Raw genomic sequence first — 15,322 nt, 5'->3', positions numbered from 1 at the left:
AAATAAATAAATAAATAAATAAAAAGACAAAATTACAGTCAAATTACAAAACGTTGCTAGCAGAGTCCATTTACTGACTTTGGTGTTTAAGAAGTTTCCATAGCAGATCCTTTTTCCAGTTATTGCAGAATCAACATTTCTTCCATCACTGTCCCCTTAATAAGACAGGGTAATACTTTAAAATCCCTGTAAGTGAACATGCTAAGAAATTAAAAATTGCTTGACAGGAAACAAGAATTTCATTTTACCATTCGCATAAGTGATTCAAAAATCATTTTTCTTCTATTAATTATCACCCAAGTCGAGAGATTTTTTTTTTCCAGCAGTCAGCAACTACCCTCAACTTTTCTGCTGAGACAGTCAGACATCAGAGTCCAAGAGAAATGTTTATCTATCCCTTTCCAGGACCCGTGCTGATAAATTTGTGCCAATTTAAGTTCCATCTGCTTCTAGAATCTAGAATCTTGATGCAGTAGAAAAAGATTGTATAATTAGAACACAATCTCCATAAAGCAATTTTTAAATCAGTGGCACTAGGCAAACATTCAAATCCAATGTCAAAAGCCACAAACACGAAGATTGGAAAATAATGAGTTGATTAACTTAGCAAAGAGAGGAAGAAGCAAGCCAGCATTTCTTGAAAGCTTATATACAGTATTTTGCCTCATCATCCCTCTACTATGAACTGTCCTAAGAAATCTCCCAGGGGGGCGCCTGGGTGGCTCAGTTGGTTGAGTGACTGCCTTCGGCTCGGGTCGTGATCCTGGAGTCCCGGGATCCAGTCCCGCATCGGGCTCCCTCCTCGGTGGGGAGTCTGCTTCTCCCTCTGACCTTCCTCTCTCATGCTCTCTCTCTCTCAATAAGTAAATAAAAAATCTTAAAAAAAAAAATCTCCCAGGGTTTTTTTTGTTTGTTTGTTTTTTAATTAACCCCAACAGTAGCTTAAAAAACAGCAAAATCCCTGCTTGAATCTCTCATACCTCATCTTCTAAATTAAGATCCATGTAGTTCCACAAAGCAGCTGGCTGCCAAGGAGAATATAAAGTTAGGTGCATGTGAGAAGACAATTCCTTGATGGAGAGAACTAAAAACCTGGGAATATTTTCAGAGGGGGAGTAAATAAATATCAAGGCATTTGTATTCACAACGGTTCTATTTGCAACACAGTGTAGATATATTGTCATCCACCACTGAATCCTATCAAATTTCAAGTTGGAATAAGGCTTAGAAATGATGAGAAAAATGAGACTACACTGATTACTTTCTCAAAGGTATGCAGAGGGGAAAATCCTGGTCTCCTGACTTCCAATTCACTGCATTCCCTCTACAATATAGCTGCTATTATTTTTTTTTTTTAAGATTTTATTTATTTTGAGAGAGAGAGACAACACAAGCAGGAGGAGTGGGAGAGGGAGAAGCAGGCTTCCGGCTGAGCAGGGAGCCCCACGTGGGGCTTGATCCCAGGACCCCGGGACCATGACCTGAGCTGAAGGCAGACGCTTAACGACTGAGCCACCCAGGCGCCCTGCTATAATTTTTCAAGCAACTCCTCCATTTTGAGTCAAAACGTCATTTCAAGGGGCAGGAAATCACTTAAAGGAGAACAAGGGTATTTTTCAGTGAATGGGGACAGTTGTGGAAGATTCTGAACCATTTTTCCTGTTCCCCAACAGCCTATCACGCACAGCACTACTGCTACAGCAGTGACTGAAGGTTTTCTTCCAAGTACTCTTGTTGTACCCCTGGGGTGCTCTTCCTTCTCCTCTCCTTCTTTTTTGTTTTTAAACCCCGCCTTTTCCCCCACAACATACAAAATAAGAGCTTTTCAAATCATTTTAATAACCTAGCAGTGATTCAAAATATGGAAAGAAGATTCAAAAGAGGGATGCTACCATGATGGATATACACAAGCATGATCAAGGGCAACGATGAAACCGGATTCCAAAGAGCAAGGGTGCTAAGAAGGCTTCAACGCTCACAGTTTGAAGAGCTTGGTTTCAGAAAGTCTCTGAGGGGTAGCAGAAGAGACATGAAGTTTAGGGGACCCTCAGAGGACAGGGCGCGGTTGCTGGGTCATGAGCACCTTGAAGCGTTTCTTGACGGTGATTCGGTGTCTAGAGTATTTGTCATCTGGGGAGAACCGAGCAGGATGCGCCGAGCAGGTCTGTTGTCCCATAGGGTCAAGCTTCTGCTCGAGGAATAAAGAGAGACATAATTTCAGCACAGGAGTGGTGGGAAAACTCAATCACTGGCGTCATAAGGGAGACAGAGGCTGGGATGGGGAGGAGGCTGCGCGAAAAAAGGTAAACAGGAAAACAGGACACGCGACGGTTAGATCAACAAGTCATACACTCCTTCCACCACTCGTGGCTTCTGGGCTTGCTAGTTCCCCTCACCCACCCAGGCAATTCGGGGGCGGGTCTCAACCTCTTCTCCCACCTATGCTTCTTGCCATGACCATTTACAACCCGTTTTTTTTTTTCCTCACCTTCAGCGTATAGACTCGGTCTCCCTGCTCGTTGAGGTAATACTGGAGAAACATGACCACACCGAAGCCAGAAATTCTAATTTCGTCTGCTACTCTTTCTGATGGTCTCACGTGTTTGTTAATTTCCTCCCGGTAGAGCCGGAAGTCTCTCTCAAGGCCTGCCGGGAAATGTAGTCCATTTAGGCCTCTCTCCACCGGCCAGAAGGGGGCGGACTAGTGCAAGGATTTGGCCCAGTTGCAACCCAGTTGCAACCTTGCAGGCGTTGGCTTCCAGTTGCAACTTTGCTGGCGTTGGGAGACACGTGGAGTGTGCCCACTGTGTGCAGGACACTGCTAGAAGTTAGAGGGGGGTAAGAATGGATATGAGTTGAACATTGATGAATAGAATCCTGTCTTTATCTCGAGATGCACACCCATTTCACAGGCAGTGGGTTTCTAGTGCCTGGAGAAACGAAGGCTCCAGGATTCAGAGCCCCTTTACCTTGAGATATAAAGAAGAAAATTTTCTTCCCTCCCCTCTTTTACATCCGGTTCCCGCGTCCTATTTCAAAGTATTGGCGGTAAAGAGTGCATGATGGGTATTCAATATTAGGTACAGCGAAGAGAGCGTGAAGTTATTTTATGAAACTGGTGAAGTATATCTTAGTGGTCGGACCAAGATTTAAACTCAGGTCTCTTTACCACAAATCCAGCGCTCTTTCCTATAGTGGTGAGTAGCTAATAATAGCATAATATGATGCACCTCCTAGGGTTATTTCGAATTTTTAAAAGAACGTAGAAATTCTCTTTATAGAACTCCGGGTTTTAAAAAATGATAATTGGAACCCAGATATTACAAAGACGATCGTTACAGTATTATTTACCATGGCAAAAACATTGGAATATACGTTAATTTTATAACCAAGAAAAGCCTGAAAGCGTTTTTCTTTTTTTAAAGGATATAGTCTGTATTTACCTGTAGCTGCATAAAATATCTCTGCAAGGATTCACAAGAAACATACTATTGGTTTCCTCTGGGATAAAGAAATTGGTTCCAAAAATAAAGAAGAGAGAGAGAGAGAGAGAAATCAGTTCCAGAGGAAAGGAGTGGGAAGGACCCTTGCTGTACATTACATTTTGCATATGAACTTTTGAACCATGTTAATGTATTTGCCATTTCAAAAACTAAAATTATTTAACAAAAATTTTAAACAGAATAATTTAACAAAAAGGACTTTTTTGATTTTGGAATCTTACGCTGAATGGCAGTTTTTGGTAGAGTGGTGCTTTTCAGCCAGGGGTAAACTGAACCTTCTGTGGACTGCAGAGCTGATAGTACTGGACTATTTGGGACTGCAGGACAGCTTTTTTTTTTTAAGATTTTATTTATTTATTTGAGAGAAAGAGAGTGAGTGAGGGAGCACAAGCAGGGGGAGCGGCAGGCGGAGGGAGAGGGAGAGGGAGAAGCAGGGCCACCCGCTGAGCAGGGAGCCTGGTGGGGCTGGACCCTGAGATCATGATCCCAGCAGAAGGCAGCTGCTTAACCAGCTGAGCCACCCAGGCGCTCCTGCAGGACAGCTTTCTAAGGAAATGATATGCATACAGCCAATCACATACCCTGATTTTCTGAGACAATCCTAGTTTCAAACATTCTGTTTATTTGATCCTTAAGTGCATGGACTATATGCTCTGAATTTGGTTTGGAAAATATAGCCAACATTGTATTAAGGCAAGGGTCTGTCACAACCTGCTATTAATAGGAAGTCAGTTACAGAACTGGGTGGGTTTGAAGGGCATAAAACTATTTATATATATATATAATATATATATTATATATATATATAAAGAAATGTATAAGTAACCGAGATATAAAAATGTCATGTTGGGAATCAGAATTTACAAACTGCCCTAAAAAGACACTCAACAATTGTGTTGCCATACTCTGGTTTGGAGGGAATTCCTGGTTACTGCTTACTTACCAGAGCCCTTTGGCATCTTTCTCTACCTCTGCCCCTGCTCCCCTCCCCTCCCCCACTGCGGAATGCCTTGACTCCTAGATTCTAGTTCTGTTTTGATCTGATCTTTGTCTTTCCTTCCTTGGATCCCTGTGTATCTACTGGGGCCAGGTTGCTCTCCAGGTCCTGGACCTGACTGTCTCATTCTGGAGGCTTCCAGACAGCCACAGTTAGTGCCCAAACCTGAGAGGATGGCTTCAGATGGAGGTAAGTCTGCAAGTGGTGGGGAAGCTCTTGGCTACCTGCTCACACCCTTGGGAGTTCAGATTTGACACTTTACCTGGGGACCAGCTTTTGGGGCTGACCTAAAGGGATTGTAAGAACACTAGACCCCAGCAAAGTCATGAGTGTTGGGAAGGCTGGGGAAGGAGATTGTGCCATTAACACTGGGTTAGGGGATGAAGAGAGGGCCTCCTGGGAGGCAGATCAAAGCCCCTCAGGGGAAAGTGCTAAGTATAGAAAAGGGATGGCAGTTAGCAACTTGTTTCTCTGGAAGAGGAATCCCTTCAACATATGTTTGTGTGGCATGGGCAGGGGTGTGTGTGGTGCGAGCAGCACAGAGAAGGCTCAAGGGGAAGGTCCAAATTCCTGTGTCTTCTTTAGGCAATTGGAGCCTGCTCTAGAATTATGCCCTGAGAGAACTGAGCTGGAACCACTCTCGATCTTACTCAGCGGGGTGGGTGGAGACCGTAGTTGGAAAACTGTTCCGCTGGGTTATCTGTTGCCTAGTCTGTAGAGGAATGTCCTCCCAAAAGCTAGCCTGGAAGGTACTGTAAGTGCCTCTGCTCAGAGCCTGATGGCACATTTTTGCTCCAGAAAGGGCTTCTCTTCCAGTTCCGGGAGCAGTTTCCCTTGATTTCCCAGGACCAGGGGAGGTGGGTAGCTCCAACCGGAATGAGAGATGGGGTTTCCCTGAGATGCTCTCCGTTTTTCTACCTTTTTCTCCTTTTGTGGAACTCAGGCCTTCAGACCCATTTCACTTCGCAGAATCCTCCTGGCCCTCTGCTTTGTGGTTGAGATGATGAGTTTGCTCATATTCCATGTCTCCTTCGTGGTCAGGAAGTGGAAGCTGAGTGTTGTTAGTTTGCCAGGGGAATATTCTTTATTAGAGGGGAAGGAGACTTGTATGAAATTAGGCAAATGATCTTCTATTATGATAATTAAAACTCCTGAGACACATGTCCTGATTGATTAAGTACACATTTTATGTATTTTTCCTTGGGTTCTTGGCCTAGAGTCCACAGAGCTCCTTCTCAGCACCTTCTGTGTTACAGACTTCATTGTGCCTTGTTCATAGTGGACCCTAAATTTCTGCTATTATGACTTCCAAGCAGAGGGACTACAGACAGTCTACACCACCAAATTTTAACATGTCCAGCAGCTTACTTAGAGCTCTGGAAACATTTCTTTTTTTTATTTTTTTATTTTTAAAAGATTTTATTTATTTATTTGAGAGAGAGAGAATGAGAGATAGAGAGCACGAGAGGGAAGAGGGTCAGAGGGAGAAGCAGACTCCCTGCTGAGCAGGGAGCCCGATGGGGGACTCGATCCCGGGACTCCAGGATCATGACCTGAGCCGAAGGCAGTCGCTTAACCGACTGAGCCACCCAGGCGCCCTTTTTTTTTTTAATTTTTTTTTAAAGATTTTATTTATTTATTTGAGAGAGAGAGAATGAGAGATAGAGAGCACAAGAGGGAAGAGGGTGGAAACCTCCTTTCTTAGCCACCCCTCCCCTCACCCATTTCCTGGTCCTTATCTCTTAGTCATTCCTGGCTGTTACATAACAAAATTTCTGGAAACCAAACATCTAATCCACACACGCTTTCCAGGGAACAGCACTTGTGTGAGCCGTGGCAGGGACCACAGACTAGCTGGGGGCAGGGTTCAGGTGGTTTGAACGTGTTTGGAGTGGATGGGAATAAGAGAGGTACTTGGGTGCTGGCTGCCATGTGTTAGGGAGTCTGAGCTCATGGGCCCAAGGGTCATTGCAATTTCTCTAGGGCAATAATTCTCACCTAGGAGTAAAGGATGTCAAAATCTTTTGGGGGACACCTGCAAACTGCAGGTTCCCCCGCCCTAGTCCTTCCCTCACCTGTTGAGAATCAGTGCTCTGATTGTTCAGGGACTAAATGGAACTCCCATGACCTAACCTCATTTTCTCCTACTCCATTCCCTCTTTTTCTTCGTCTCAACAGCATCTCCACTGTCAGGACTGGATATGACCATGACACCTGGTGCCGCCCTGTCTCCTTTCACTGCAATTCCCTTTCCCCAGCCTGCTGCTGGCCCACCAGACCAGCCACCCTGGGAGCAGCCTCCACAGCCTCCCATGCCTTCAGCATTCTCTCCAGGCAACCCTCTGGTGCTCTCTGCTCTCCCCAGCCCATTGTTGGTGATGGGGGATGGGGGCCCTGGCCCCACTGGGGCTGGAGTCATTGTCAAAGTCAAGACAGAAGGGGGGCCAGCTGAGCCCTCTCAAACTCAGAACTTCATCCTTACTCAGCCAGCCCTCAATTGGATTGCCTCAGGCACTCCCTGCGGGGCCCCTGAGGGTCCTCCCCCTCGATTCATGACAGCTTCTAACATGAAGATCCTTCTGCCCACTAAGGCTGTCGGGGCGAGCCAGGAGGGCCTCCCAGGCCCCCATGCTCAGGCTCTACCACTAGCTGTCCAGCTGGCCCCCATTGTGCCCCCAGAAAAGGCTTGGCCAGGGCTACACGGGGCAACTGGAGAAGGAGGTCCGTTGGCTGCCCAATCTAAACCCTCACCGGGTGACCGCTCCTATACCTCCAAAGGTGTTTATGAGAACTTTCGACGCTGGCAGCGCTACAAGGCCTTGGCTCGGAGGCACTTGTCTCAAAGTCCTGATGCAGAAGCCCTTTCCTGCTTTCTTATGTAAGTGGGGAGATCTGAGATGAATTATCCTAGCGTTTTGTTTTGTTTTTTTTAAAGATTTTATTTATTTGACAGAGAGAGACATAGCAAGAGCAGGAACACAAGCAGGGGGAGTAGGAGAGGGAGAAGCAGGCTTCCCGCGGAGCAGGGAGCCCGATGGCGGGACTCGATCCCAGGACCCTGGGACCATGACCTGAGCCGAAGGCAGACGCTTAACGACTGAGCCACCCAGGCGCCCTATCCTAGCGGTTTTAAACAAGGAGGACTTTGGGTTGGACAGGAGGTTGGGCTATCTAGCAATACTTGAGGGCAGGTCATGAGGGTGCTAGCGAGGCTATGAGAACACAAAAGCATAACGATGGTGATGATGATGATAAGCCTCTTTACCCACTTCCCAGATTATAACGAGCTTTCAGGGGTCTTCTCTCAAGTGATCCTCACAACCCTGTGAGTTCAGGCAAGCACATTAATGTAATCCACATGTATGGGTGAGAAGACTGAAGCCCGGAGGTTTCCTGTGACTTAAGCGAGGGGCCATGGGTGGAGCTTAGGTCTCTGACACCAAGTACAGGGGCCTTCCATTCTATTTTATTACCGTCTGACATCGAGTTAAGCTGTCCACACCAGCAGCATGAGTGCTGGGCCCTGACCATTTGTGTAGGAGTGGAGGATGGTGGGGGGCCGGGCAAAAGAATGTGCCACCCCGTCCCACCACCCGCTATTTCATTCTGAGTTCAAGTTGACATAGGGAGGTGGTAGAGCTCCCTTAGTGACCGATGGCCCAGGTTCCACTGCTTGCTAGACTGGTGACCCTGGGCCCCACATTTACTACCTTGCCCTCAGTCTTCTCATCTAGAAAGGGGATGATCATACCAAGTTCAGCGGGTTGCTGAGGTGAAATAAGTTATTACCTGTGAAGTGCTCAGCAGAGCACCTGGCACAGAGAATGCCTTCTTTAGTTGCAGCTGCTAGTATTATTACTATTATTCTAAAAAAGGCAACGGAGAGAAGAGGAAGAGAATTCACAAAAGGCCAGAATGTCTATGTGAATGGATGCTTAGCCTGGGACCCCAGGGGTCAGGAGCTGTCTTTTGTGTCTATAAAGCCAAGTCATTAGCCAGCCATCTGGGGAATTTTCTCTTCTTCTCCCCTAGACCCACTGCTTCCCTTAACTGCACCGCACTCTCGGTGTTCTGTGTAAACCACTATGTAACATACCACGTTTTACTGGATTTAAAAAAGAGGTGCGTTGCTTTCCCAGTCTCTGAGCTCTTAAAGGAATCTCCCTTTCCACCCTGACTCTGGAGTGAATAAATCAAAAGGCTCCCCCAGAGTCCTTGGTGTAGATCCCCTTACCAGCTCCCTGCCTCCTCCAGATGTCTCTGAGTTCTCTTAGCAGGCTGGATTTCTAACTCCTGGCCTCTTCCTGCTCTCCATGCTCAGGGGCTCCTCCAAAATGCAACCCAGACTCTCTGTAACAGTCGCCCAGGAAGATGGTAAAATACTGAGTCCCGAGATCCTGGGGTGCCGAAATCCCTAATTATAACAAGTGTCAGCAGGTGATTCTAGGCACAGTGCTTGAGGACTCTGGCAAGTCAGAAGGGCAAAAATGAATCATAAAGAACTTAAAGAGTATTGATATTTGACTGTCTGTGAGGGTATCCCAGAGGCAAAAAAAACAAAAACAAAAAACACTTAAAAACCAACAAATAAAAACACCACACAACCTTTAATTAGAGATTCATTTGGGTTAGGTAGTGCCTTTTTTGAAAAGCAAGAGCCTTTGGGCAGGGTTAAGCCTACTGTATAATGAATCCATTAATTTAATAACATGAGTGCTTTCTTCCTCATGTTTAGTTGAGGATAGCGCTGTGAGAATTAGGGGTGGTTGATTTCAAAAGTGGGGAGCAGAAACAGTCATCTGATTTTGTGTGACGTTTGAAAATTTCAGCGAGAAGACAGTCCAGTATGGTAGATGGGTGGATGGGAGGTTGGGGGTCTGGAAGTCTAACCAGAGGTGGGATGTGACAAGGATTGGGGGGCAAGTTAGCTCTGCTGAGGGACAAGGGGGTGCGTGTTGGTGTTTGTCGGGACAGGTGGATGGGGGGGCACGTTGTAAAACATGACTGACACAGTGGGGTTTTAGCCCAGTGCTTCGCTCCCTGGCCCGGCTGAAGCCCACTATGACCCTGGAGGAGGGACTGCCAAGGGCTGTGCAGGAGTGGGAACACACCAGCAACTTTGACCGGATGATCTTTTATGAGATGGCAGAAAAGTGAGTTTAACCAACCCTCATTCTCCTGAGGGGTGCTGTGTAGTGGAGGGATGGATGGGGGCAGGTAAGAGGCGCGGATTGGGGTGTGTGGGTACTTATTAAAAGGGATACTAGGAGGAGTGGTGTAAACTAGAATGGGGTCTCCCGGATTCTCACTGCTTCCACCACCTTGACTCTTGGGTTTTTCTGTCCTCTCACCTTGAAAGCTCTCCCTCCCCCAGATCCTGAATTATACATATAGGTCCTTGATATTGAAGCTCTTAGAATGGGATTGAAGCCCAATTGGTGTAAAAATTCCTTATAAAGGGACCTAGCAATGAGGACATAAGCCCTACTGGGCAAGTTCTTTCCTTTCGCACTGACCGGGTAGCAGGTGGCTACTGATGCCGACCTTGGGACCACTCCTCCTCTGGAAAGAGTGGCACAGAAAATCATTTACCCTGTTATCCCAGGGAGGGCTTGGTGCTTGCAGAGGTTGGTCAGGGGAAGGTCCTGGATGCCCAGAATGGTCTCCTGGCTCTTATCCCTCATTTCTCCATGACCATCGCCTTGGTTAAAGAAATAACTCTGGGGAAAATGAACCCTTTCCTCCAAAACTTAAGTTTCCATTTCCTCCCTTCTGGACCCATACCTCCTAGAATTACTCTTCCTGACACCCAGTTCCAGCCTCAGGACTTGGATCTCAGCACTGCCTCCTGGTGGGGACTGCCTTGAACTGCAACCCCAGGCCCTGCGGATTTCAGTCCTCCTTTAGGGTCGTAGGTAGAGGCAGATGAGGCCTTGTAGGGCAGGCTGGTAGGATCCCGCTAGGCTTTGCCTAGGGCTGACTGACTTCAACAAGGCTGTATGAATTGCTGCTGTACATCCTCCATGATGCTGGGTGAGATCAGGGATGAAATAGAAGTGCAAGTGATGGTTCTGCCCTGGAGAAGCTCAACATTCATTTTCTCAACGAGTTTCCCAAGGGATGACTGCACGTAAGGGACTCTGTCGTGATCTTGTGAGGTTTCCCCGGAACGGTTACTGGGCCGTCTGTGAACACCTCCCTCCTGGTGTCTGGCCTTCTCGGCACTGTCCAGCCCTCCCTCACCCTCTGCAGGTTCATGGAGTTTGAGGCCGAAGAGGAGATGCAGATTCAGAACACACAGCTGACGAATGGGTCCCAGGGCCTGCCTCCCGCAGCCCCTCTGAAACTCAACCCTCCAGGGCTCCCCGCCCCTGAGGTTAGCCAGCAGCCAGGTAAGACTACCTCATTCCAACCGGAGCTTGGGGCCCAAGGCTCAAAGGGAGGTGTACACAGGGCAGTCGTGCACTAGGGAAGGCATCGCCCTTGCTTCTGTCACTATCCCTCTTGGGGGTGGCAGTGATGTTCTAAGCAGGACATACATACATAGGAGGCTGGCTTCCCAGGTTCCCTTTGTCCCAAACTGATCTTGGCCAAGTAAACCAACTACCTTCTAACTGAAGATGTACAGGAGGCACATAATACCTCACCTGCCTAAGAAATGGGGGCTGGATCGGAGGACTGCTCGGAATTTCAGGGGTTTCCAGATGCCTCATGCAGGCACTGTCTTGGACCCTCCAGCTCCACAATCTGCTCCCACAGCTGGTCCTGTTTCAGGCCTGATCCAGCCTGTCATCCTTCCAGCGTACCCACATTGCTGCCCTGACCAACGCAAGGTTGGGAGGCAGAAGCCACAGTCCCTGTGCCACCCGCCATTCCTCCTTTGCGTCTCTTCCCTTAGCATACATTCCCAAAAAGGCGGCTTCCAAGGCACGGGCCCCCCGCCGGCGGCAGCGCAAAACGCAGAGGCCTCAGGTTCCTGAGGCCCCCAAGGAGATCCCCCCGGAAGCTGTGAAGGAGTATACTGACATCATGGACGGGCTCGTGGGGAGTCAGTTGGTGGCAGACGGAAAACAGGAAGAGGAAGAACAGCAGCAGCAGCAGGAGGAAGGGATGTATCCAGATCCAGGCCTCCTAAGCTACATCGATGAGCTTTGTTCTCAGGAGGTCTTTGTCTCCAAGGTGGGCTGGACCTGGGTGTCTGGTTTCTAGCAGATCCCGGGTTCGAAACTCCAGGGGACTAACGACCTAGGGTTTTTCCCAAGGCAGTTAGGAACTAGGCTGTCTTCCTACTGAGAAATGTGTGTACGTGCATGGACACATGTGAATGTGTACAGCCGGTGGTGGTCACGGTTAACAACAACCCCAGGGAAGGGCTGGGGGAGGGTGACACATGGCTTCTTCTCTAGAGGCTCTTGGTTCCCAGGTTACTTCCTGTCAGGGACTCCGATCACCATTTTCTTCTGTTCCCCAGGTGGAGGCCGTCATTCATCCTCGGTTTCTGGCAGATCTGCTGTCCCCAGAACAGGAGAGGGACCCACTGGCCTTAACTGAGGAGCTGGAGCAAGAGGAAGGACTCAGTCTTGCCCAGGTAAACCTGGGAGGTAGGAAATGTCAGAATAAGCAGCTTGCGTGATTTTAACTAACCCTACACTGTCTTGGTTGGTATGATTTCTGGAGACAAGACAGCTTCAGGATTGGGATTCCGGTGCAGAACAAGTAGGCAAGAGACTGTGGAAACACAGGAAAAGGGGAGCAAGCACAGGGGGTCAAAGCATGGGAATAAGACCCAAGAAGGCTGAAGAGAAGAGCTATGGTATCTGTTTCTGATACCATGACTTAGGCCGCTTGCTTGCATTCCCTGCCCTGTCCAAGTACCATCTCCTTACCACCCCCTCAGCCACCCCTTCTCACGGCCATGTATCGGACAATGCTTGTCTACTCTCTTTCCAGCTGGTCCAGAAGAGACTCCTGGCCCTGGAAGTGGAGGATGCAGAGGCCCCTCCTAGTTGCAGTGGAGCTCAATCAGACTCCAGTCCTTCTGTTTCTGATGAGGATGAAGATGGGGGTGGGCGGCTTCGGCCCTCACCTGGGCCGCGGGCGGCTGGGGGCACCGTTCACCTTGGAAAGGCTACTTCTCCAGGAAAACGGGTGAGAGAAGAGCATGGTGGGCAGGAGCGGGCCCTAGATGGCCCAAGGGGCGTGTGCAGAGACGGGGACACTTTGTCGTCCCCCAGCAGCTGGGACCTGCAGCTAGAACCTACAGCTCCACAGGGAACTCGAGGGTCCTTAAATACGGAGGAAAGAGGGGCTGGGAAGACTGCAAGTCAAATATCCCCACCTCAGGACAACCACCTGGGAGGGGCTAGGTCTCCCGGGCACCCCCTGGTGGCTGACAGAACTTCTGAGACTCTGCCCCTTTGTTGGCAGGAAGGCCCCCAGCCTGAGATAGTTCCCCGTTTGGATGTGGGACTCGAAGACCTGGCTCCCCTGCAAGGACAGGGGTTAGAAAAGCGGGTCCTGGGGTTGCAGACAGGCCAGCAGCTAGGGGGTCTTGGAGTGCTTCCTCAAGGGATTGAGCCACTAGCAGTGCCCCAGGAAGGCTCTTCGGGAGCCATGTGGGGAGATGACAAAGGTCCTCCCGTGGTTCAGGGTTATGATCAGAACCTGTCCCCTAGAGCGCCTGGTGACAGGGAGGGGGACGGAGCCTCTCTCAGTCCAGGACTTTGGCTGAGCAGTGAGCTGGATGCTGTGGCCTTGGAGTTCCCCTCACAAATTGAGGAGGTCATAGAGAACTTCCACGATGGGGAATGTGTCACTGAGCATCGGGGAGGCTGTCAGGTACTGGGCTCCAGAAGAAATATTTCTCTGGGTCCTGGAGAGACCGCAGCACCTGGGGATGGGGGGAGCAGTGCCATTCCCTGTGGAGGCACAGATAGCAGGGCTACCCTGCAAAAGGCAGACTATCGCAGCCTGCCGGGACCTCTGAGGGCCAACGGCCCATTTGTGAGGCCCAAGGAAAATAGAGAACAGAGCCCTGAGGCTACAGGGGATCCCAGCCATCTGTGGGCTGAAGGTTGCCCCCCTTTGCTGGGAAGTAGTATCCACGCGCCCACACCGGGGGTTCCCAAAGAAACTCTTCAGCCTGCATGTCAAGGCAATATCCTTGTGCTGGGGACCCAGGGTATGTCCCCCTTCCCCGAGGCCAGCCTGGAGGTGGGAAGCAGAGGCCATTCCGTCTCTCCTCTGGTGGAAACCACAGACCATGTCACCATACTAGATACTGGAGATGCCTGTGGCCTCCAGCTAGCGGTCATTGAGGATACCCACCCGCCAAATTTTAACTCCTATGACCCCCAAGGAGAGGGCAGGGAGGATACTGATTTATCCAAGCCTGAAGACCTTGCTCCCTTACCAGGGAATCAAGAGCCTTACGCACATGGGACCCCCAAGTCAACATCTCCTCACCAGGGCCTTGGAAGCACTTCCTCTAGATGGGGGGCCAGGGATGCCTTAGTTCTGACAGAAAGCTCTCCTGTCAGTGAAACATGCAGCTCAACGGATGGGGCCAAAGGGAAGGAGGAGGAGCGGGAGGAGGAGGGGGAGGAGGAGGAGGGGGAGGATGAGGAACTCTCCAGCTTTGCCTACCTCTTGGCCTCAAAACTTAGCCTGTCGCCACCAAGGGGGCCTCCCTTCAGTTTTCCCCCTGCCTCAGGCCTGCCCTCGACGGGAGGGCGGGGGGTCCAGAGAGCATCCCACTCCCTCTCTGCTGAGGCAAGAGACCTTGGCCAGTCTCCACATCCTGTCGCCAAGTCTGGGAAGAGAACTCTCAGTGGAGGTCTAGCTCCTGCCGAAAAGAGGCCCTACCAGGGAGCTGACCTTGGCATCTCTGGGGAGAAGCCCCTGGCTCTGGGAGTTGTTCGAGCCTCACAGCCTGGTAAAAGGCGGCGTGACACTTCTGTCACCAGCCGAAGGAAGAAACGGCGGCGTAGTCAGTAAGGGACAGCAGGACCCTCCTAGCCCACCTGCTGATCCCTAAACGTTGGTCCCCCAGAGTTTTCACCCCAGCTGCTCACCAGCAGAGACTGGTTCTCAACCCCATGTTATTTTGTTGTTCTGCAGAAGTAGCAAGTGTGGGGAGGTCACACTGGCTAGGCTGGAGGCGGTCCCCTCGGCGGGAGGTGGAGGAGTACCTTTGGAAGTTGTATGGGGCAAAGAAAAATAAAGATTTTTTGGTTGTTGGAAAATGCTTGCAATGTGCCCTTTCGTGTTCATGTCTTCACTGCCAGATGGGGTGGGAGGGGGCTCCGGATTCCCTGGATCTAGATACCACTCCAGCCTCCAGCCTTATCCACGCTCCCTGATGAGCTCCTGTCCTGAGAAGCCGCCAGTGATCCCTTCATCCCTCTCCTTCAGGAAGAGCCTGGACTTGATGCTGGGGAGTGCTTCTCGGGACAGGCCACATTGTCTGTCTCCCTTTGAAAGTCTGTAAGATAGAAAGATGCCTTTTTTTTTTTTTAACCTGTCAGATCTCTGGGTTAGATATCTAATTTCCTAAATCTAATTATTTTCCGTAACTCTTGTCTAGATAGCACCTTTTTTGGGGGGGGCCCTTGTTTTTTTTCCCCCGCTTCCTTGAAGAGGCTGGACAGAAGGGACTTAAATGCCCTCCGTTCATCCATCCCCTGGCAAAAGAACACCCTCCTGAGCCTGGTCTGAGCTGCAGGGCAGGCTCTCGGCTGCTACGGACACAGCTCTCTGCTCCCACCATGAGGGGGAATCATTCCCAGTGGGATTATTAAATATAAAATGGTAGTTAGCTATT

At 49.6% G+C, this 15,322-nt stretch overlaps 2 protein-coding genes across 2 annotated transcripts; one reads left to right on the top strand and one right to left on the bottom strand.

Moving 5' to 3' along the window:
• Window positions 1-53: 53 nt before the first annotated feature.
• On the bottom strand, window positions 54-2,640 carry NOP10 (NOP10 ribonucleoprotein). The gene is made up of 2 exons (XM_025884042.2): window positions 2,489-2,640; window positions 54-2,188 (listed from the first exon to the last, which is right to left on the bottom strand). Exons 1-2 carry the CDS (start codon window positions 2,540-2,542, stop codon window positions 2,048-2,050), a joined length of 195 nt encoding a protein of 64 aa, XP_025739827.1. The 5' UTR covers window positions 2,543-2,640; the 3' UTR covers window positions 54-2,047.
• Window positions 2,641-3,084: 444 nt separating this feature from the next.
• Window positions 3,085-14,744, top strand: NUTM1 (NUT midline carcinoma family member 1). Its single transcript, XM_025884198.2, has 8 exons — window positions 3,085-3,197; window positions 4,594-4,689; window positions 6,679-7,378; window positions 9,525-9,653; window positions 10,753-10,892; window positions 11,399-11,679; window positions 11,972-12,088; window positions 12,451-14,744. The coding sequence occupies exons 1-8, from the start codon at window positions 3,110-3,112 to the stop codon at window positions 14,494-14,496; spliced, it is 3,597 nt and encodes a 1,198-aa protein (XP_025739983.2). The 5' UTR covers window positions 3,085-3,109; the 3' UTR covers window positions 14,497-14,744.
• Window positions 14,745-15,322: the final 578 nt, after the last annotated feature.

The sequence above is a fragment of the Callorhinus ursinus genome, unplaced genomic scaffold (assembly GCF_003265705.2).
Source record: "Callorhinus ursinus isolate GAN/ISIS: 27379988/994484 unplaced genomic scaffold, GSC_fseal_2.0 scaffold25, whole genome shotgun sequence".
Classification (NCBI taxonomy): Eukaryota; Metazoa; Chordata; class Mammalia; order Carnivora; family Otariidae; genus Callorhinus; species Callorhinus ursinus.
Note: the sequence above shows the minus strand (reverse complement) of the source record. Positions and strands in the feature narration are given on the sequence as shown.

Excerpts from the sequence above, each read along its gene's own strand:
- NOP10 (XM_025884042.2), bottom strand. The coding sequence starts at position 2,542 with ATGTTTCTCCAGTATTACCTCAACGAGCAGGGAGACCGAGTCTATACG. Across the intron at positions 2,189-2,488 it reads ACCGAGTCTATACGCTGAAG|AAGCTTGACCCTATGGGACA; the intron begins GTGAGGAAAAAA and ends TTCCTCGAGCAG.
- NUTM1 (XM_025884198.2), top strand. The coding sequence starts at position 3,110 with ATGAAACTGGTGAAGTATATCTTAGTGGTCGGACCAAGATTTAAACTC. Across the intron at positions 4,690-6,678 it reads GAGGATGGCTTCAGATGGAG|CATCTCCACTGTCAGGACTG; the intron begins GTAAGTCTGCAA and ends TCGTCTCAACAG. Across the intron at positions 12,089-12,450 it reads AAGGACTCAGTCTTGCCCAG|CTGGTCCAGAAGAGACTCCT; the intron begins GTAAACCTGGGA and ends CTCTCTTTCCAG.